The following is a 22,613-nucleotide window of genomic DNA, read 5'->3' on the forward strand; positions in this document are numbered from 1 at the left end:
CACAACGTGATACTACAGGACAGGCATTTAATGGATTAGCATTGGATTGTTCTTAGTATAGTAGGTTTTAGTAATACTGGGGTTCTGTCTCCCAGCTACAGGGAGGGAGGGGAGACAGACAGAGGGAGGAGAGGAAGGCAGAAGAGCCCATTTAAGGACACAGGGGGAGCAGGCCGTGTGAAAGGGGCAGTTCCAGGGAATTTTTGCCGGCTGCAGGGGTGGTGTCAGCCTCCAGGGTCTAGTGGCGCATTTCACAGCTGACCGACCAAACACTCAAGCCATGCCAGGCCAGCCAGCGAGCCACGCCAGGGAGTGACACCACAGGCAGACTGGGCACTGGAGTGGTTATGGGCTGGGGCATAAGAGAGGTATGCATGGAGGGGGCATGGGGACAGGGTATGTGGGTAGTGGGTACAGGGGTGGGTATGGGCGGTTGACTGAGGTGTGAAGGGAGTAAGTGTGGCTGGGGGTATGGAGGAGAGAGGGGGGGCTACTGATGACTAGCAAGGCCATTCACATTGGAGCACACGGATATAAAGACGCAGACACACACACACACACACACACACACACACACACACACACACACATTTCCCCATGCAGACATACGTTGAATGCTCCCAGCAGGAACAGGGTGGGCTCCAGGCCCACGGAGAAGATGAGGCGGAGGATGGTGGCGATGATGAGGGTTCGGACCCCCAGGGGCTGGGGCATGGCCACCACGATGGCCAACAATGCCAACATGCCCACCCACAGCAGGGCAGAGAGGTGGGGCTCCAGGGTACCTGCAGAGGACACAAACACACATAAGCCTGCATAAGAATACACACACGCCAGTGGAGTGTATTCATGGATGTGAAGGGAAGCCAGGCTTCCCCCAAAAATGGACCAATAAAAAATAAAAAATAAATAAAATCATTTATCTTTCGTCTCTCTGTGTTTTCATAATTTTCCTTCAATTCACAAGAGGCCCCTCTGTCTCTGTATGTCTAAGCCATCTATCTGATGCTGTCTGGTCAAAAAGAGTATGCCATTATTGCAGCCAGTAGCGTTGAATGCAAGGGAAGCCAGCGAGCATTTGGCCTCCCTTGATAAAAATAAAGAGAAAAAAATCTAGCCAATTAGTGTTGAGCTAAACTGAGTGAGGTCAACTCTGAATGGTCCTGGGACACCCAAAAAAAGTGTAAAGAGAAACATTTGGATTTGGCTTCACTCCTATCACATCGCGTCGAGAGAACTACATCATTGACAGAAACAACTTGAATTGCTGCATCTCATTTTGTAGTTGTCCTCCGGTGGCTAGCTAGCTAGCTAAAATTGACCCGTTCCTAAATTAGCCATGGATGGATATAGGGATTTGGACTTTTACTTAATTCTCCGTACTGGCCAATGATTATAACAGTGATTCTGATCAAACCATAAATTCATACATTGTGCCCCTGGACTGAGAGGATGGGAGTTCAATATGTAACTAATTTAGATGTAGAAGGCTAATGTTAACTAGCTAACATTGCCCATGAAAGGAAGTTAGCCTAGCGAGAAAGCATAGCCAGGTAGCCTAGGACAACAAAAAAGAAAAGCGTATACTGTATGACAGAGTCATAGACCTTTCGTCAACATGAAAGAGAGTAGGATGGCATTGGAGTTTCTCTACAAGCAGGGTAAGTCAACATGTTTTTTCTACTTGCACGCACACACAAATCAGAACCATGGACAACCACATCATATTTAGCATATTTGGTATCTTTTAGTTGTCACTGTATTAGACTAAGCATAGGTGATTTGATGATGTTGAAAAGTTGAAGTTGAAATGGTGCTGGACTAGTGGCGGCAGCTTCTGTTTTTTTTTGTGACTTGCGGTAACTCTCCGTGGTTCTAAATCAATAGTTGTTTAGTAGTCTGAAAGTGTCTGAAACTTGCTTGACCATGCTGTAGGTCATGTTACTGTTCGTTACATGCAATATGCTTTGTGGACTTCACCGGACAGAGGTTGCTCTCCGGTTTTGTGATGAAACAAAAGTGTGGTTGAATTTATTCTGCCACTGTGTCTTTTTATTCTCTAGGCCTTAGACCTATAGATCACGGTCGCAAGGCATATGAACTAACAGGTTATAGAGCAAACAACGCAATTATCACAACACATAGGTTGTAGAATGGCTTTTTTTTCTGGCTTGGCCTCCCAGTGATCAAATCAAATCAAATAAATTGTATTTGCCACATGCGCCGAATACAACAGGTGTAGACCTTACAGTGAAAGCCTTAACCAACAATGCAGTTTTAAGAAAAATAGTCAGGGTAGCCATGATAGCTGTTCAGGAGTCTTATGGCTTGGGGGTAGAAGCTGCTGAGAAGCCTTTTGGACCTAGACTTGGCGCTCCGGTACTGTTTGCCGTGCGGTAGCAGAGAGAACAGTCTATGACTAGGGTGGCTGAAGTCTTTGACAATTTTTAGGGCCTTCCTCTAACACCGCCTGGTATAGAGGTCCTGGATGGCAGGAAGCTTGGCCCCAGTGATGTACTGGGCCGTACGCACTACCCTCTGTAGTGCCTTGCGGTCGGAGGCCGAGCAGTTGCCATACCAGGCGGTGATGCAACCAGTCAGGATGCTCTCGATGGTGCAGCTGTAGAACTTTTTGTGGATCTGAGGAACCATGCCAAATCTTTTCAGTCTCCTGAGGGGGAATAGGCTTTGTTGTGCCCTCTTCACGACTGTCTTGGTGTGTTTGGACCATGATAGTTTGTTGGTGATGTGGATACCAAGGAACTTGAAGCTCTCAACCTGTTCCACTACAGCCCCGTCGATGAGAATGGGGGCATGCTCAGTCCTCTTTTTTTTCCTGTAGTCCACAATCATCTCCTTTGTCTTGATCAAGTTGAGGGAGAGGTTGTTATCCTGGCACCACACGGCCAGGTCTGTGACCTCCTCCCTATAGGCTGTGTCATCGTTATCGGTGATCAGGCCTACCACTGTTGCGGGTCCGACTCGTTGAAGATTAAATATTTGTCCAATACGAGGTGAGTAATCGCTGTCCTGATATCCAGAAGCTCTTTTTGGTCATAAGAGACGGTGGCAGAAATAAGATAAATTACAAATAACGCGAAAAAACACATAATAGCACAATTGTTTAGAGGGCCGTAAAACGGCAGCCATCTCCTCTGGCGCCATTCTTTACCCAAGCAGCGCTACTGACACACGCACAAACACATAGTTAAAGGCCCCAGCAGTTGTTTTTATCTCAATATCAAATAATTTCTGGGTAACAATTAAGTATCTTACTGTAATAGTGTTCCATAAAAATTGTCAAAAAGAAACATAAGCAGCTTTATAGCAACAACCAAAAAAAATCTATAATTTTGCTAGGACTGAGTGAGGGATCTACTTGGAGGGGCCTAATGGGAGGGATATGTAACCTGAAAAATAGCTGTTATTAGCAGAGACGTTTGGAACTCTTTGTTATTGGTCTATTAACTTAGTGATTTTGTTGCTATATTTAGTGAGTTTTCAGACCCCTCCAGCAACTGTTATTGGTAAAAGATTCTAGTGATGAATTCAGCTACTTTTCAGGCTGCCTTTGGGGAGTTTGGACACCGAGGGTTTCTATGCTTTTGATAGCATTTAGCAACTTTTCCCACTCAATTCTGCCGCAAACGAGAGTGGAAGAAGCTGTCTGTGCAACATTAATCACAGCAACAGCGCTACCTCGGGGACCGCAGCTGTGCCGCAGCAAGCCAAATTGGTGCTGTGACATCATCGCGGCAATGGCAAAACGTCATCTAGTGACTTCTAGCGACAAATCAAGGAGCCAATAGCGGATATCACTGAGAAATTGTTGGCAACACTGGTTGTACAATATGATACAAAGCACAGGAAAAAATGAATATTGACTGCACTGGGCCATTAAGCATTCACATTCACACACACAAAGACACACACTCAAACAAAATAAAGACACACACACACACACACACACATTAAACACCTACCTTGTCAGCCTACAAACTCCACTTACAAACAACAATCTCTCCACATAAGAATTATGTAATAAATAATGCAATAGTAATGCAATAACATTAACTCACAGTTATACAGAAATGCACTCATCACAAGCAAAACAGTAACATTTGGCCTAAAATGTCTTAAGAATGAGAATGACTATGCACTTTAAAGCATTAAGACCAAGAGGCTTTTCTCTGACCTCTGACTACCAGCAGCCACCTGGGGGCTTTGAGGAGCGGCACCTTTAACTCAAACAGAGCACATTACATAACCCTAAAAAAGTAGGACACACCTTTGAGTGTGTTTTCCTTAGCGGGGCTTTAGAGAGAAGCCTACCTGACGCTCCCCTTGATCCTGGGGTAAACCCTGGATTAATGTGACAGTCACATGGTTTCATGTGGCTCCGCCGTCAGTACCACTGAACCAACCGCAACCCCACCAGCACCAGCAGTCCCCCCCACCCCACCCCACCACTACCCCAACCTGAACCAGGCCGGTAAAAAAGTGCCACACAAAGACCTGGTTCTGTAACCAGCCCCATTCACTAAACCAGGAGCTTACTACTGGCAGGTGTGTGTATGTGTGTGTTAGTGATGGGGGGGAGGGGGTGAAATCGATACAGTTACATATCGCAATATTATTTTGGATGGTATTACAGTATATTGATACTGTATCGATTTGTAAAATTAAAAAAAGTAGCTGCTCCATAACTCCAGTATTTTCCATTTTCTTTTTAAATAGTGAGCCAACATGTTTTCAGCAGTTTTATTTCCATGACTGACCAAAACTCATTTTCTTATGCTCTCTCGTCTCTCTGCAGCAGACATATAGTGAGCAATATGTTTGGAACATCAAATCGCAATATTGAACCGCACTACATATAGAATCATGAGAATCGTAATACATATCGTATCGGCACCTAAGTATTGTGATAATATCGTATCATGAGGTCCCTGGCAATTCCCAGCCTGTGTGTGTGCATGCGTAGGAACGGGGGTGGGAAATTAAGGCAGAAAAAAATTGGGGAAAGAGAGAGAGGGAGAAGTAGAGAGAAGAGGTAGAAAGTGATAAGAGAGAGAGAGGGAAGACAGAGGTAAAGGAGGAAGAGGAGCAAAAAATAAATGGAAAAGAAAAAGAAAGAGGGGAGACAGCGAGAGTGCAAGTGAGAGAGAGAGAATGACAGTAACCCCCCCCCCCCCCGTAGAGATTACATGACAGGTGCCACTTACATAACTACTGCTGCCTCTATAAATATTCTACTGAAAGAGGGTTGTACTGACTGCCTGGGGGCTGCATGCACTGCTGGAGGGGTGTGTGTGTGTATCCCACCCCCCAGAAATATTGGGGATGGGACACAAGAACCAGGCCAAAGGTATGTGGGGCCTCACGTGATACCCTCACCCTCTTCACACAGCTCTACTGTACTGTAGGGCGGGAAACGCACACACAGACACACTGTGAGTGAGAGAGCAAGAGAGTGATTTAGCCTGTGGTCCTGATCCCAGTCAGGTGACTAGAGGTCAGAGTTCACTCTGCTGAAAAAAACGGCATATACCATTTCAAGCTGGTCCATGCTGGTCTATGCTGGTCAAGCTGGTCTGACCAGCATGGTCTAACTGGTTCTGCTGGCCGACCAGCATGATCTAGCTGTTTATGCTAGCAGACCAGCCTTCGTTGTGTTTTCGCTGGTGACCGGCCTTCATTGTGTTTTTGCTGGTGACCAGCCTTCGTTGTGTTTTCACTGCTGACCAGCCTTCATTGTGTTTTTTGGGCTGATCTCTGTCACGCTCACTGACCTGATGGTGTGGCAGGAAGGTCAGTTTGCTGCCAACCAAGAGGTTGTGGCCTGGTAAGGCTGGGTCCCAAGTGTGCTCATCACAAAGAATGCTTAGTAGTTGTCAACTAATGTTATAAGCTTTCTTGTAATCAGGAAAGTTCGGTGAAGGTACACTGAGCTTCTGGCAAGTAAGTTACTGTGCATTTTACAATAACTTACCGACATCTGGGTGCCAATGAGTTACTAGCAGTTACTGGCTATTAAGTTACTGTGAATTTTACCACAACTTACTGACATCTGGTTGCCAATTGGGTAACACAAAATTCACAGCAACTTCAAGGCAACTAACTTACACAGTAACCTCTTAACAGTGCAGCTCTTTAATGTCACAAGCTCTTACAAAGACTGCAGAACTGACAGTGTTTAAAGAGGTACTCAACCCTTGACAACATAACCATCAACCACCTAAACACTTCCACTGACAGTTGGCAAAAATATATTAGAACACCACCCCAAATATACTAATGAGCCCAATCGGTACATTGCCCCACCTACATTTCAAAGCGCAGTGATGATAGTACCTTATATTCAAAATATTGGGTAGAAAAATGTACCATTATACTAGCTTATCCACACATGTACCCTAAAAGGAACTGACCAGTAACATGCAAGTTCCTATGTGTACTTCTGAAGGTACCTTATGTGTACCTTTGACCTTCTTGTACCGCAGGGAACAACACTGTACCCTAACTGTATCCTAATATTGAGAGTGTGTGGTTATACATTCTTCGTAATAAAGATGTGCCTGGTGGCACTGCTAAAACATTAATGCACTTCCACCCAAAAGCTTGCAAGTTCAAATCCCCAAAGCATTTATGCACACTTTACGTCAAGTGTCCCTGAGCACTGCTATTTTTACGTTGGTGTTGTCAGATAATCTGACAATTATTGACTTGATTCTGGGCACATTTTAACAAAGTGCAGAAATGTATTCTTGCCATTAAATGTGTGGGCAATCTTTGTAATACCCACAGACCTGGTGTCGTAGCAGGAAATTCTGGTCATTAGCAACCGAGAGGTTGTGAATTCAAATCCCAAATGAGGTATCGTCTCAAGTAACCAGCATTCAGCAGCATACTAACCTTTTACAGCAACAACACATTTATTCAGCTGTAAAAATTCAGTAACTTGTTGTTGTTTACCTTACTTTCAGTGCAACCAGTAGCCTGTAGTGTACCATAAATTACAGGAACTTTTTAACAGTGTAGAATTTCATTGCATAAAAGGAAAATATGGTGGAGAGGGAAATAACAGGATGGTTCTTCACAACCATCATAGCAGTAAAGAACCCCCCCCCAAAAAAATAAATAATATACAAATAATAATGGTTATACATATCACCCTCACCCCTGACAAAGAACCCCTAAAAAATATATTTTGTGTATGCTGCTCCAGCATGGTCTAGCTGGTCTGCAAAACCATGCCCATCATTATGATATTTCCCAGCATGCTCTATTGCAGTTTGATTTGTAGAATCATTTGTTTCAATAGCTGTGTTTTTGCATGTACATTGATTGATTAAGTAATCAATTAATTGATATTATGGCAAACAAAGATAAATAACACACATTTTTCTAAACTAATCCAATTTGTTAGTTGGACTTATTGTACCCGTCACTGAAATGGTTCTTCCAGTTTAGGTTGTCTCATTCATTCACTTTCTATGCCTAGTAGTCATTCTGAATGCATATTTTGGGTGAATCAAAGTTCCAATTGTTAGATATCCCCACTCTGGCTGGATTCCAATAGGAATGAGACATCACTTGGCAAGCGAGCATAATGTGACTTGATGCTGGTTTTGCGGGTGACCAGCATATGCTGGTACGCCCAGAGTCCAAAACACAGCCAAGGCTAGTCACCAGCAAACACACAACAAAGGCTAGTCACCAGTGAAAACACAACGAAGGCTAGTCACCAGTCTATGCTGGGTTTTTTCAGCAGGGCAATAAGTCAGAGGGGAAGGAAGGTAGGAGATCACTGGGTCAGGGGGAGTTTAGGAAGGGAATGCCAGGCAAAGGATTGTGGGTGACTTTCCAGAGGCCAAAATGTCACAATTAAAATATTTGTATTTCTGAACCACAAAGATCAGAATGCCCTGCACTTACTGGTGCACTGTTTGGAAATATTTACTGTTGTTGTGCACTCATAATGTTCATAGTGCAAAAGTAGCTGTGTTACAAACACTTAGGAACACCTACAAAAGAGCACTAAGGAGAAAATCTTAGCCATCCAGTTGCACTGAGATACATGTAGAAGTCCAAGTGATACAGTGCAACTGGGCTGGATCATACCAAAGAGACCTGAGCCGTCTGTTCTTCCTGTTTTCAGCCCTCAGTGTTGTGTGTGCGGCTCACGCAACCTTCCACTGACCCTATGCTCTACAGCAGCACCTCAAAGGGACATACAAACATGCTTGATCTCTCTGAGGGGAACACAGCCGGGGCCGGAGTGCCCACATAAACAGACCATGGCATCAACACACATGAAAGAATCGGCAATGGAAACAGCGGAAACCTGAAATCTCTTAACTCCTTCATGTACAGGGAATAGTCTAAGCACTGATTGAAGATACAGATGATGTCCCTAGTGACCAGCTACAGTGCGTGTAGACAATGGTTCATTTGTTTAATAAAATCCTGTCGTTTTTACAGTATCTTACTTGCAGCCAGTTACCTGTAAGCTACTGTAAATAAATATACATACTTCCAAATAAACGTTGGTTTAACAGTACATTACTGTAAAGTTTGTAAAAAATGTAAAGGTCGAAGGTCAGGGTCGCTAGCAGGTGACTTACCTTCACGCAACCCCTCCAGGGGGTAGAAGAAGGCCACCAGGAGGTTCATGAGGACGGCCAGGTTGAAGGAGATGTTACTCCAAAATGACATGTTCCTGGAACACCAGTACAACACGGGCTGGGCTAGAGGAGAGAGAGAGGGGGGGAGGTAGAGAGAGAGAGTGAGAGGGGGGGGGTGGAGAGAGAGAGAGAGAGCGAGAGGTGAGAGACAAAAAGAAAAAAAGAGAGAAAAGAGAGAGAGAAAGGAAAGAGAGAGGGAGTGAGTGATACAGAAAGAGAGAGAGGGGAGAGAGAGAGAGAGAAAGCTGTACAACATCAGAAATTCATACAGATGGTCCCAAAACAGCACAGAAGAATACCAGAAAGCAACCAGTAACCAAAATATCCAAACACTCTTAGATAACTTCTGGATAACACATTCACTCACAGTAAAGAAGGCATCAATCTAGCAGTAAAAAACATAAACTATATATTCAGGCAAATGGCAAAAGAAGCACAACTGAAATTGATTAAAAAATAAATAAAATAAAAGACCACAGATGACAACTGGTTTGATGCAGATTGTAAAATTATAAGGAAAAAACTTAGAACACTATCAAACCAAAAGCACAGAGACCCAAATAACGGTGAATTACACCTTCATTACTGTGAGACCTTAAAACTCTATAAACGTACAGTCAGAACCAAAAAAGCACAGTACAACAGCAAGCACCTGACACTAATTGAGGAGTCCATAAACACAAACAACCTCTGGCAACAACAACAAAAAATTGCGATTAAAATGGTGACATATAGCAGTACCCATTTTAAAACACTCTACAACACCGTTCAAATTGACACAAACGCAGAACAATGCCAAATTCATGAGAAGTTGAATGGATTAGAAAAAACTATAAAGGGCAATCAAAATCCATTGGAATCCCCCATTACTGACCAGGAGCTCTATAAGAAACTTCAGGCCCTCAAATTTAAAAGAAGCATGAAGACCTGATGGCATCCTAAATGAGATGCTCAAATTCACCAGTGAAAAAATGTCAATTGGCTATATTAAAACGGTTTAATTTGATCCTGAGTGTAGGTTATTTCCCTGACATCTGGAATCAAGGACTCATAACCCCAATATTTAAGAACGGAGACAAATTGGACCCTAACAATTACAGAAGCATTTGTGTGAACAGTAACCTGGGGAAGGTTTCTGTGGTATTCTAATTGTAAGAGTTCTAAACTTCCTTACTAAGCACAATGTCTTGAGTAAAAGCCAAATTGGATTTATACCAAAACATCACACGCCCGATCATATTTACACCCTACACACCCTGATAGATAAAAATGTCCACCAAAATAATACCAAAATGTACGCTTGCTTTATCGACTTCCAACAAGCATTTGATTCTATTTGGCATACAGGACTGTTCTACAAAGTTATTGAAAGTGGTGTAGGGGGTAAAACATATGACATAATGAAATCAATGTGTTTTTGCCAGTATTGCAACCCTGGCAATACGTGCAGCATCAGAATTGGCAAGAAAATAACTGAATTCTTTAACCAGGTTTGCAATCTGAGCCCTGCACTCTTCAATACTTACATCAACGAATTGGCCACTATTTTAGAAAAATCCTCAGCCCCTGGTGTTAGTCTCCACAATTCAGAGGTTAAATGTCTGCTCTTCGCAGATGACCTATGCCTGCTGTCACCTACAGCACATCTACAGCAGAGCCTGGACCTACTAGAGCAGTACTGACAGACCTGGGCCCTGGCAGTAAACCCCCAAAATACTAAAATTATGATTTTCCAGAGAAGATCCAGATCTCAGGGAATTAGACTAAAGTTCTCAATTGGTACAAAATATATAGAGTACTGCACACACTACAATTACTTAGGTTTAAAAATAAGCTCAACTGGACACCTTAATGATGCAGTGAATGAACTGAGAGAGAAAGCACGCAAGGCATTCTACGCCATTAAAAAACGAATTAAAATTGAAATCCCTATTAAAATAGGGCTAAAACGAATTGAATGTGTCATTGAACCAATTGCAGTGAGGGAAAAAAGTATTTGATCCCCTGCTGATTTTGTACATTTGCCCACTGAAAAAGAAATGATCAGTCTATAATTTTTAAATGGTAGGTTTATTTGAACAGTGAGACAGAATAACAACAAAAAATCCTGAAAAACATGTCAAAAATGTTATAAATTGATTTTAATGAGGGAAATAAGTATTTGACCCCCTCTCAATCAGAACGATTTCTGGCTCCCAGGTGTCTTTTATACAGGTAACGAGCTGAGATCAGGAGCACACTCTTAAAGGGAGTGCTCCTAATCTCAGCTTGTTACCTGTATAAAAGACACCTGTCCACAGAAGCAATCAATCAATCAGATTCCAAACTCTCCACCATGGCCAAGACTAAAGAGCTCCCCAAGGATGTCAGGGACAAGATTGTAGACCTACACAAGGCTGGAATGGGCTACAAGACCATCGCCAAGCAGCTTGGTGAGAAGGTGACAACAGTTGGTGCGATTATTCGCAAATGGAAGAAATACAAAAGAACTGTCAATCTCCCTCGGCCTGGGGCTCCATGCAAGATCTCACCTCGTGGAGTTGCAATGATCATGAGAACGGTGAGGAATCAGCCCAGAACTACACGGGAGGATCTTGTCAATGATCTCAAGGCAGCTGGGACCATAGACACCAAGAAAACAATTGGTAACACACTACGCCGTGAAGGCCTGAAATCCTGCAGCGCCAGCATGGTCCCCCTGCTCCGGAAAGCACATATACAGGCCCGTCTGAAGTTTGCCAATGAACATCTGAATGATTCAGAGGAGAACTGGGTGAAGTGTTGTGGTTAGATGAGACCAAAATCGAGCTCTTTGGCATCAACTCAACTCGCCGTGTTTGGAGGAGGAGGAATGCTGCCTATGACCCCAAGAACACCATCCCCACCGTCAAACATGGAGGTGGAAACATTATGCTAAGGTGGTGTTTTTCTGCTAAGGGGACAGGACAACTTCACCGCATCAAAGGGACGATGGACGGGGCCATGTACCGTCAAATCTTGGGTGAGAACCTCCTTCCCTCAGCCAGGGCATTGAAAATGAGTCGTGGATGGGTATTCCAGCATGACAATGACCCAAAAACACACGGCCAAGGCAACAAAGGAGTGGCTGAAGAAGCACATTAAGGTCCTGGAGTGGCCTAGCCAGTCTTCAGACCTTAATCCCATAGAAAATCTGTGGAGGGAGCTGAAGGTTCGAGTTGCCAAACGTCAGGCTCGAAACCTTAATGACTTGGAGAAGATCTGCAAAGAGGAGTGGGACAAAATCCCTCCTGAGATGTGTGCAAACCTGGTGGCCAACTACAACAAACGTCTGACCTCTGTGATTGCCAACAAGGGTTTTGCCACCAAGTACTAAGTCATGTTTTGCAGAGGGGTCAAATACTTATTTTCCTCATTAAAATGCAAATCAATATAACATTTTTGACATGCATTTTTCTAGATTTTGTTGTTGTTATTCTGTCTCTCACTGTTCAAATAAACCTACCATTAAAATTATAGAAAGATCATGTCTTTGTCAGTAGGCAAATGTACAAAATCAGCAGGGGATCAAATACTTTTTTCCATCACTGTACACTTTATGGCAGCGAGGTGTGGGGTCCACTTGCAAACCAAGATTTCACCAAATGGGACAAAAAACCCATTGAAACCCTACATGCAGAGTTCTGTAAGATTCTCCTACATGTCCAGAGGAAAACTACAAACAATGCATGCAGGGCAGAATTAGGTCAATATCCACTAATAATAAAAACTCAAAAAAGAGCAATGAAGCATCTAAAATACAGTGACCCCGCTCTCATATCATTACCAAGCCCTGCAATGCCAAGAGCTGAGCAAAGAAAAGAGTCCCCTCATCCAGCTGGTCCTGGGGCTGAGTTCACAAACCTGTTCTAAACTACATTGCTTATTGGGAAACACAAGCACAAGGTAAAATGCAGTGCAATCTGGCCCTAAATCGACAGTACACCATGGCTAACTATTTGAACATGGTTACTGATCAAAACCTTAGAAAAACCATGACAAAGTGCAGGCTCAGTGAGCACAGCCTTGCCATTGAGAAGGGTAGACACAGGAAAACCTGGCTCCCTATAGAGGAAAGGCTGTGCAACCACTGCACCACAGCAGAACCTGAGACAGAGCTGCATTTCCTGACAAAATGTTCTTTATATTGTTATTGTTCAATGGTTATTTTGACCCTTGGTTATTGTTACTGTTGTCCCTGATTGGTATGAAACTGTACAGCAGGCTCTGTATATCCTGTAGTATGTACAGTTGAAGTCGGAAGTTTACATACAGTTTAGCCAAATACATTTAAACTCAGTTTTTCACAATTCCTGACATTTAATCCTAGTAAAAATTCCCTGTCTTAGGTCAGTTAGGACCACCACTTTATTTTAAGAATGTGAAATGTTAGAATAATAGTAGAGAGAATGATTTATTTCAACTTTTATTTCTTTCATCACATTCCCAGTGGGTCAGAAGCTTACATACACTCTTGGTAGCATTGCCTTGAAATTGTTTAACTTGGGTCAAACATTTCGGGTAGCCTTCCACAAGCTTCCCACAATACGTTGGGTGAATTTTGGCCCATTCCTCCTGACAGAGCTGGTGTAACTGAGTCAGGTTTGTAGGCCTCCTTGCTCACACACGCATTTTCAGTTCTGCCCACACATTTTCTATAGAATTGAGGTCAGGGCTTTGTGATGGCCATTCCAATACCTTGACTTTGTTGTCCTTAAGCCATTTTGCCACAACTTTGGAAGTATGCTTGGGGTCATTGTCCATTTGCAAGACCCATTTGCGACCAAGCTTTAACTTCCTGACTGATGTCTTGAGATGTTGCTTCAATATATCCACATAATATTCCTTCCTCATGATGCCATCTATTTTGTGAAGTGCACCAGTCCCTCCTGCAGCAAAGCACCCCCACAGCATGATGCTGCCACCCCCGTGCTTCACGGTTGGGATGGTGTTCTTCGGCTTGCAAGTGCCCCCTTTTTCCTCCAAACATAACGATGGTCATTATGGCCAAACAGTTCTATTTTTGTTTAATCAGACCAGAGGACATTTCTCCAAAAAGTACGATCTTTGTCCCCATGTGCAGTTGCAAACCGTAGTCTGGCTTTTTTATGGCGGTTTTGGAGCAGTGGCTTCTTCCTTGCTGAGCGGCCTTTCTGGTTATGTCGATATAGGACTCATTTTACTGTGGATATATATACTTTTGTACCTGTTTCCTCCAGCATCTTCACAAGGATTGATTTGCACTTTTCGCACCAAAGTACGTTAATCTCTAAGAGACAGAACGCGTCTCCTTCCTGAGTGGTATGACGGCTGCATGGTCCCATGGTGTTTATACTTGCATACTATTGTTTGTACAGATGAACGTGGTACCTTCAGGCATTTGGAAATTGCTCCCAAGGATGAACCAGAATTGTGGAGGTGTACAATTTGTTTTCTGAGGTCTTGACAGATTTATTTTGATTTTCCCATGATGTCAAGCAAAGAGGCACTGAGTTTGAAGGTAGGCCTTGAAATACATCCACAGGTATACCTCCAATTGACTCAAATTATGTCAATTAGCCTATCAGAAGCTTCTAAAGCCATGACATCATTTTCTGGACTTTTCCAAGCTGTTTAAAGGCACAGTCAACTTAGTGTATGTAAACTTCTGACCAACTGGAATTGTGATACAGTGAATTATAAGTGAAATAATCTGTCTGTAAACAATTGTTGAAAAATTACTTGTGTCATTCACAAAGTAGATGTCCTAACTGACTTTCCAAAACTATAGTTTGTTAACAAGAAATTTGTGGAGTGGTTGAAAAACGAGTTTTAATAACCTAAATGTATGTAAACTTCCGACGTCAACTGTATAGCTGGAGGCCAGTGGTGTGTGTGGCTGAGCGCTGTATGATACAGTGTATCAGTGCCTCGTACTGTAAGTGTGCAACAATAGAACAGCTCAGTATTAAATTACAAATACATTCTTATAATAGAATGAAATGTTCAATGAACATATATGATACTTTTACTGCGGTTCATGTTGGTTTAGGACACCGGTGAGGAGCACAACATTTAGACATGTCACTGTAACCTTTCCTGTGCTGAGACTGCTTGTACCCTCCCCACAGCTGACAGTCAATCTGGCCTGTTGGCACAGTTTATAGACGCAATTGTGGTGTGGCTATTCTGATTCAGTTTGGTTTAATTGGAAAAGAAGAACTAGATGAGAGGGACTTTTCTCGCTTGTCTGACAGTGAGGAAAAAGTGTTTAGGCATGTGTGTGTGTGTGTGTATGTGTGTGCGTGTGTGTGTGTGTGCACTTAGTAGTGATTCATACAGTTACAGATGTTTCACGGCTCAGTGGAAAGCCCCTACAGCCCACTGACAGACAGACAGTGGAAAGAAGAGCTATTAGGGTAAATCCATTTCAATTCAATCACTTTTTGACCGCACCCCCTTTGAATCGAACGAAACCTTCCATACATATTTGCCCATTGTAGAAATGCTCAGAAAGTGACTTTTTGGACCTGAATGTTAAAACATTCAAGAGATAAAGGTGCTCAAGGTTGACCTATTTTGCACACCCCAAGATATTCAAAAGATAAACGGTTAAGATTTATATAATTTAAAAGCTTACGTACAGGGTTGTCAAACTACTTGATAATTTTTATTTTAAAAAAACATAAAAAAAATAGATTATGTAATTTCTTAACAAACGTCAACCATCTAAAAACGCTTAAACTCAGATTTGTTTCATATTTGCATATGTTGAAGCTTAGACCCTATTTTACATCATCCAAGGTTTTTTGTGTTGTGCCCGCCATCAGCTGACACAATATGCTCTTGAATACTGGGTGGGTCTCTTGTTTTGGTTTATAAATGTACTAAAATGCAAATACAATTTAAATGTCCACTTTCAATTGGTACCACAAAGATGGTTGGAGGTCCACACATCAGAGAATGTGGACTTGAATGGGAATATTTGTTGTTTTAAATTACACTGCTCAAAAAAATAAAGGGAACACTTAAACAACACAATGTAACTCCAAGTCAATCACACTTCTGTGAAATCAAACTGTCCACTTAGGAAGCAACACTGATTGACAATACATTTCACATGCTGTTGTGCAAATGGAATAGACAACAGGTGGAAATTATAGGCAATTAGCAAGACACCCCCCAATAAAGGACTGGTTTTGCAGGTGGTGACCACATACCACTTCTCAGTTCCTATGCTTCCTGGCTGATGTTTTGGTCACTTTTGAATGCTGGCGGTGCTTTCACTCTAGTGGTAGCATGAGACGGAGTCTACAACCCACACAAGTGGCTCAGGTAGTGCAGCTCATCCAGGATGGCACATCAATGCGAGCTGTGGCAAGAAGGTTTGCTGTGTCTGTCAGCGTAGTGTCCAGAGCATGGAGGCGCTACCAGGAGACAGGCCAGTACATCAGGAGACGTGGAGGAGGCCGTAGGAGGGCAACAACCCAGCAGCAGGACTGCTACCTCCGCCTTTGTGCAAGGAGGAGCAGGAGGAGCACTGCCAGAGCCCTGCAAAATGACCTCCAGCAGGCCACAAATGTGCATGTGTCTGCTCAAACGGTCAGAAACAGACTACATGAGGGTGGTATGAGGGCCCGACGTCCACAGGTGGGGGTTGTGCTTACAGCCCAACACCGTGCAGAACGTTTGGCATTTGCCAGAGAACACCAAGATTGGCAAATTCGCCACTGGCGCCCTGTGCTCTTCACAGATGAAAGCAGGTTCACACTGAGCACATGTGACAGATGTGACAGAGTCTGGAGACGCCGTGGAGAACGTTCTGCTGCCTGCAACATCCTCCAGCATGACTGGTTTGGCGGTGGGTCAGTCATGGTGTGGGGTGGCATTTCTTTGGGGGGCCACACAGCCTCGACTGACTGCCATTAGGTACCGAGATGAGATCCTCAGACCCCTTGTGAGACCATATGCTGGTGCGGTTGACCCTGGGTTCCTCCTAATGCAAGACAATGCTAGACCTCATGTGGCTGGAGTGTGTCAGCAGTTCCTGCAAGAGGAAGGCATTGATGCTATGGACTGGCCCGCCCGTTCCCCAGACCTGAATCCAATTGAGCACATCTGGGACATCATGTCTCGCTCCATCCACCAATGCCACGTTGCACCACAGACTGTCCAGGAGTTGGCGGATGCTTTAGTCCAGGTCTGGGAGGAGATCCCTCAGGAGACCATCCGCCACCTCATCAGGAGCATGCCCAGGCGTTGTAGGGAGGTCATACAGGCACGTGGAGGCCACACACACTACTGAGCCTCATTTTGACTTGTTTTAAGGACATTACATCAAAGTTGGATCAGCCTGTAGTGTGGTTTTCCACTTTAATTTTGAGGGCGACTCCAAATCCAGACCTCCATGGGTTGATACATTTGATTTCCATTGATAATTTTTGTGTGATTTTGTTGTCAGCACATTAAACTATGTAAAGAAAAAAGTATTTAATAAGATTATTTCATTCATTCATTCAGATCTAGGATGTGTTATTTTAGTGTTCCCTTAATTTTTTTGAGCAGTGTATATACTGTCAATCCTCCATAGGAAACCTATTGAAATCATAGAAATATAGATAATAGAATAGACATGACCATTTACGTTGACATTCAACGGTGGGTGGACCGGCGGCCATCTTTGTCGTAGTAATTAATTAAGTAAAAATGTCAATTACATTTACATTTCAATGGTGTACCACCTAAATTGCAGTTGTCTGAAGGGCTAGAGCGCATGTTGTGTCTCAACCAATGGTGGGCACAACACAAAAACCTCAGATAATGTAAAGTAGGGTCTAAGCTACAACATATGCAAATATAAAAAATATATAGGAATTTAAGTGTTTTTAGAAAACTGACGTTTAAGGGATACTTTGGGATTTTGGCAATGAGGCCCTTTATCTACTTTCCCAGAGTCAGATGACCTCGTGGATACCATTTTTATGTCTCTGTGTCCAGTATGAAGGAAGTTGGAGGTAGTTTTGCGAGCCAATGCTAACTAACGTTAGCTGGAAGTCTATGGGTATCTGCTAGAATGCTAGTCGATACCCATAGACTTCCAGTGGATACCATAAAAATGGTATCCACGAGTTCATCTGACTCTGGAGAAGTAGATAAAGAGCCTCATTGGCAAAATCCAAAGTATCCATTTAAAGGTTTAAAACTGTCATTTTTTAAAATATATTTTTTAAAGAAATTATAAAATTGTTTGACAACCCTGCTTGGAAGCTTTTACATTATATCAAACTTAAACGTTTATCTTTTCTAGTGATGAAGACGTCTCATGGTATGGTATGCAAAATGGGTCAACTTTGAGCACTTTTATCTCCTGAATGTTTTGGCATTCAGGTCCAAAAAGTCACTTTCTGACCACTTCTTCCATGGGCAAACGTGTATGTAAAGTTTTGTTTAAATCAAAAGGGATGCTGTCAAAAAGTGATTGAAATCAAATGGAATTACCCAATAGTGAAACGCTAACTTCTGTCAAAACAGTGAGAGGATGACACTGGCTCTCTTAATACTAGCCCTGCGACAGCTCCTCTGGGTCACATCATTAGTTCACTAGGAATCACTACGAAGTTTTGGCATAACATACCACTTGGCAATTTTTTCATATATTTTTGTGAACTTTTTATTACAAATGTTTTCTTTTGACTGCATCCAGTTAATGCAGTCAAATGTCAGAGGAAGTAGAGTAATATAAACGAGTTAAACCATTCTGAGAAGCCATTTGAAAGAGCTAGCTACCTCGTAGTTTCTTCTGCCAGTTCATTTCATTGAAGAGGTCCTCTGCGCTGAGGAAGAAGTCATTGATCTTGCTGCCCTGCTCGTCCCTCTCAGTGGTGTAGTACACCCTCAGTTTGGACTCACAGGTCAGGAACTCACAGATGTTGGGCACAGGGAACACTATCTCCTCCATGGTGCGGTCATGACGCACAATCTGGGAGGAGGACACACACAGGAACACACTCAGTCACAGTCAGCTCTATGGGTGTGGAGTGGACCAGCCACCAAGCCCCTGGTTGGAGAGCACTCATGTGGCTGGACAGTGTAATTTAGCTCCAGGCTTTTGAGAATTCCCATTAAGCCATATCAGATTAAGAGGAACTGAAATCCCTCTATGGCAATCCTGGTCCTGGGGACCCAAAGGGGTGAATATATTGGTTTTTGCCCTAGCACTAACAGCCCTTTGGGTCCCCAGGACCAGTATTATGAAACACTGCACTATGGCAAAAGCATTTTTTGTTTGTCAATGACAGTTAAAGATACACTGTGTGAGTGTGTTTGGCTGATGTCACTGACCTCTATCTGAGCAGTGTGTTTGGCGTAGAACTCCAGAGCCTCGTCTCCCTCTCCGTTGGTCCCTCCTGGTTTCAGCATCACCTGCAGCTCCTTGTTGTGGCGTGCCAACTACAGGGGTCAAAGTCAAATAAGGGGTCAAATCGCTCGAGAGAAGTATATCAGGCGAGACTGCATCTGACTCTGTTGTGTGAGAACCTCAAATGGTTGGATCAAAAGGTTGCGTCCAATAGTTGAATGTAATTTCAATCAATTGTGGATCAAATGGTTGGTTATCCAAAAAACTATGTGTATCTAAATGCTCTACCTGGTGGGCCAAGATGTAGATGTTGTGGCCCACGTTCCTGGGGGAGGCAGCATCATGCTCCTCCTCCTCCCCGCTGTCGTCGTCCTCTTCGGGATCCTCAAACTCCACCTCTCCCTGCAGGTAGGCCTTCTTGATCACCTCCACCTGAGGACCTCACCACCACCCAGACAACCATTACCTTCAATGCTCTATACCTGTGGGGGGAGACTCATGGGGGCAATTGAGACTTTTGGGGACTTGTATGCACACATAGTCTTGTGGTGACAACGGGCTCACCAGCTCCTTAGGTCTCATGTTGTACAGGATTCTCTCAGCATTCTCACTGTCATGGCGGCTCTCCATTATAGCCAACAACAGCTTGGAGGCATTGTTCTGAGAGAGAGATACACTTTTTTTTTTAAACGTTTTGTTTTTAATAAGACATCCTCATTACACTAAAAACACTACAGAGAGAGAGAGAAGGAGAGAAAGAGAAAGAGGGAAAGAACAGAGATAAAGATTACATGATAACAAACCATTATGACATAGTCATGAGATACGTCTAAAGTTGAAGATAAAATCTTTTCTATCTTTTCTAAGCTGTTTCTGTTCCTCCTTCCAAAGAAAACAGGCAGAATCCACAAGTCTTAGGGGGAAAATGCAATATGCAGATATTTGGTTTGGCACCAAAGGAGCTAGTTTAGGAGAGATTAATGAGTTGTCTAGGTTTCAAAAGCAGCAGCACACTGTTTGTGAAGTTCCACTCAGGGATAGAGTAGCTACTAGAGCAGGGGGTAAAGTAGCTTTACTACTAGGTCCAGTGTGGAGACCCAGCCTACGTCCAAAATGGCACCCTATTCCCTATATAGTGCACTACTTGTCACCAGAGCCCTATAGGCCTGTGAGAGGGAGGCCTCACCTTGAGTTCCAGCACCAGGTCCATCCTCTTCTTCCCCAGTGGGTTGATGTCATTCAGGATCAGGGCGATGATGATGTCAATGCCATTGGACTCATGGGTGGCGATGCAGTTCTGCAAGGAAACAAGAAGTTAAGTTAACTGCAAAGGACTACACTGCAAAGGACTACACTGCAAAGGACTACACTGCAAAGGAACGCACTGCAAAGGACTACACTAGGTCACTAGTTATACATGTAAGGGCCCTCTCAACCCATCCATTGACAGTATTATTAGTACGGATGAAAAAAGAAGTGGACCCAAGATAGGAGTCCATAACTGCTTCTTATGGTATGCATATGTGCTTGTAGCTAGTTCTTATGGGACTGTATCTGTTTGTAGTTCTAATGACAAAATGACAAAGGCCCATAGTTAGTTAGTTCTAATGACAAGGGCCCATAGCTAGTTGTAGTTCTAAAGGCCAAGACCCATCCCAGTACCTGATTCTCGTGGCAGGGTCCCTGGCAGTACTCTGTCAGGCTCTCCACTGTCTGGTTGATGAGAGCCACATTCTTCTCATTGATGTAGAGTCCCAGTAGGCCCAGGCCTCCTGTGGTGCTGCCACAGATACAGTCCAGAAACTGCAGTGTCTCACACACCAGGTTATAGTTGTTCTTGTTGTTCTGACACCGCAGGAAGTTCTGGAGTGGGACCAAGGGAGGGTAGGAACACAGCAGTATGCACATTTTATACATAGGAAAAAAATACATTACATTTTGTATTAAAAGTGTGACTCTGAACTGAAGAGCTTTTCAGGTAACATCAAAATGAGAACAGGATGACCCTGACTCCTTAAAAAACAGAGAATATCCATCCATGAGTCACTGGGTAATCAGCGCCATAGTGTTGAGCTAACAGCTAGATTAGAGACGGGACCACCAGGACTCCATTAGTGTATAAAACCATCCATCTCATTACTCCTGATGATCCTTCCACCACCTCTGGCCCAGGGGAGAAAACCCATATCAGGTACTGACTACGCACTTCGTGTTTATTCTACTACTCTTCATGTTCATTCACAGCAATACTAAATGGCTCGTAGAACGCAACGCAGAAGTCCTAACATTTACATTTTGGTCATTTAGCAGACATTCTTATCCAGAGCGACTTACACAATACACCACTGCGACCTAAAGACATAGTGGTGAAGTTCATAACTATTGCCATAGAATAAGACTTGTCCTGCTAAGAGGCTAGCTGTGAGGGCTAGCTCCCCTGATGTTGTGCTGGCTGAATAACTGACCTGCAGGTCTCGGTTGTGGTTCTCACAGAGCAGCTGGAGGAAGCGCAGGATAGGCTGCATGATGACAATGATGAAGCTCATCTCTCCGTCCTCCTGGTTCTTGTCCCCGGTGCTGGGCGTGCCGTCAGCCACCGAGAAGTGGTCCTCTGGGTCGGCCTCACGGCGGTACGAGTTGAAGGCTTTCTTAGTGGCCGACGAGGCCTCAAGCAGCTGCTCTCTCGCCTCCTCTGTCACCACCACTGCTGAGTCTTTGGCTGCAGAGACACATGGAGGACAAAGGAACCAGGCCACAAAGTCTATATATTATAAATAATAAATAATAATAATAATATGCCATTTAGCAGACGCTTTAATCCAAAGCGACTTACAGTCATGCGTGCATACATTTTTTTTTTTTTGTGTATGGGTGGTCCCGGGGATCGAACCCACTACCTTGGCGTTACAAGCGCCGTGCTCTACCAGCTGAGCTACAGAGGACAATTATCACCAAACTAGATACTGGGGATAAAAGAAAGACTTCTTCATGGCAGCTAGTATTTATTGCTAACGTGTTCAGAGAAAAACTAACCTTAGATCAGTGTCTAGGGGTAACTTCATCCTACTCTCTTTCAATTCAATAACTGACAAAAGAGGTTGACCTCTGACCTTTCTTGCGGACGGGCACGTCCTTGTCGGGGGCGTCTTCGTCCCTCTTTCTGTTGCCGAGGTCACTGGTGTTGACCGTCACAGTGGCTTTGATCTCCAGCTGGGCCAGCTTCATCCGGTCGTAGAACACACGGAAAAACTTCTCAGACTTCTTGTCCTCCGTCAGGCGGCAGAAGAAGGAACGCTAGTACAAAGGAAGACAACAAAAGTTACTGGGAATTAACGTTATTTACAACAAAAGGTTACAAGGATGGAACGTTAATTTCCGTCATGTGAATGCTTGTGTAATGTTGTGTGTAGCCTACTTTACCAAATCGAGTACAATAGGCGTTATTGTTGATGGCTCAGTTGGTTACTTGCAGCATATAGTGTTCGCAACACCACAGTTCTGGGTTTGATTCCCGCATGGTAAAAATACATGTGATAACTGTAAGACAGCTTTGGATAAAAGCATCTGATAAA

General features: G+C 43.5%; 1 protein-coding gene across 1 annotated transcript in view; it reads right to left on the reverse strand.

The window, feature by feature from the left end:
- The window catches only part of LOC311138406 (inositol 1,4,5-trisphosphate-gated calcium channel ITPR1-like), a 154,623-nt gene that overhangs the window by 17,501 nt on the left and 114,509 nt on the right, over nucleotides 1–22,613 (reverse strand). Inside the window, exons 43-52 of the mRNA XM_084173077.1 lie at nucleotides 22,152–22,335; nucleotides 21,507–21,760; nucleotides 20,704–20,904; nucleotides 20,228–20,338; nucleotides 19,606–19,701; nucleotides 19,330–19,473; nucleotides 19,026–19,133; nucleotides 18,471–18,663; nucleotides 8,628–8,750; nucleotides 610–785 (exon numbers count right to left, since the gene is read on the reverse strand). Coding sequence (XP_084029203.1) covers nucleotides 610–785; nucleotides 8,628–8,750; nucleotides 18,471–18,663; nucleotides 19,026–19,133; nucleotides 19,330–19,473; nucleotides 19,606–19,701; nucleotides 20,228–20,338; nucleotides 20,704–20,904; nucleotides 21,507–21,760; nucleotides 22,152–22,335 — 1,590 coding nt within the window. The remainder of the gene's footprint in view (nucleotides 1–609; nucleotides 786–8,627; nucleotides 8,751–18,470; nucleotides 18,664–19,025; nucleotides 19,134–19,329; nucleotides 19,474–19,605; nucleotides 19,702–20,227; nucleotides 20,339–20,703; nucleotides 20,905–21,506; nucleotides 21,761–22,151; nucleotides 22,336–22,613) is intronic.

The sequence above is a fragment of the Coregonus lavaretus genome (assembly GCF_964263955.1).
Source record: "Coregonus lavaretus genome assembly, chromosome: 12".
Classification (NCBI taxonomy): Eukaryota; Metazoa; Chordata; class Actinopteri; order Salmoniformes; family Salmonidae; genus Coregonus; species Coregonus lavaretus.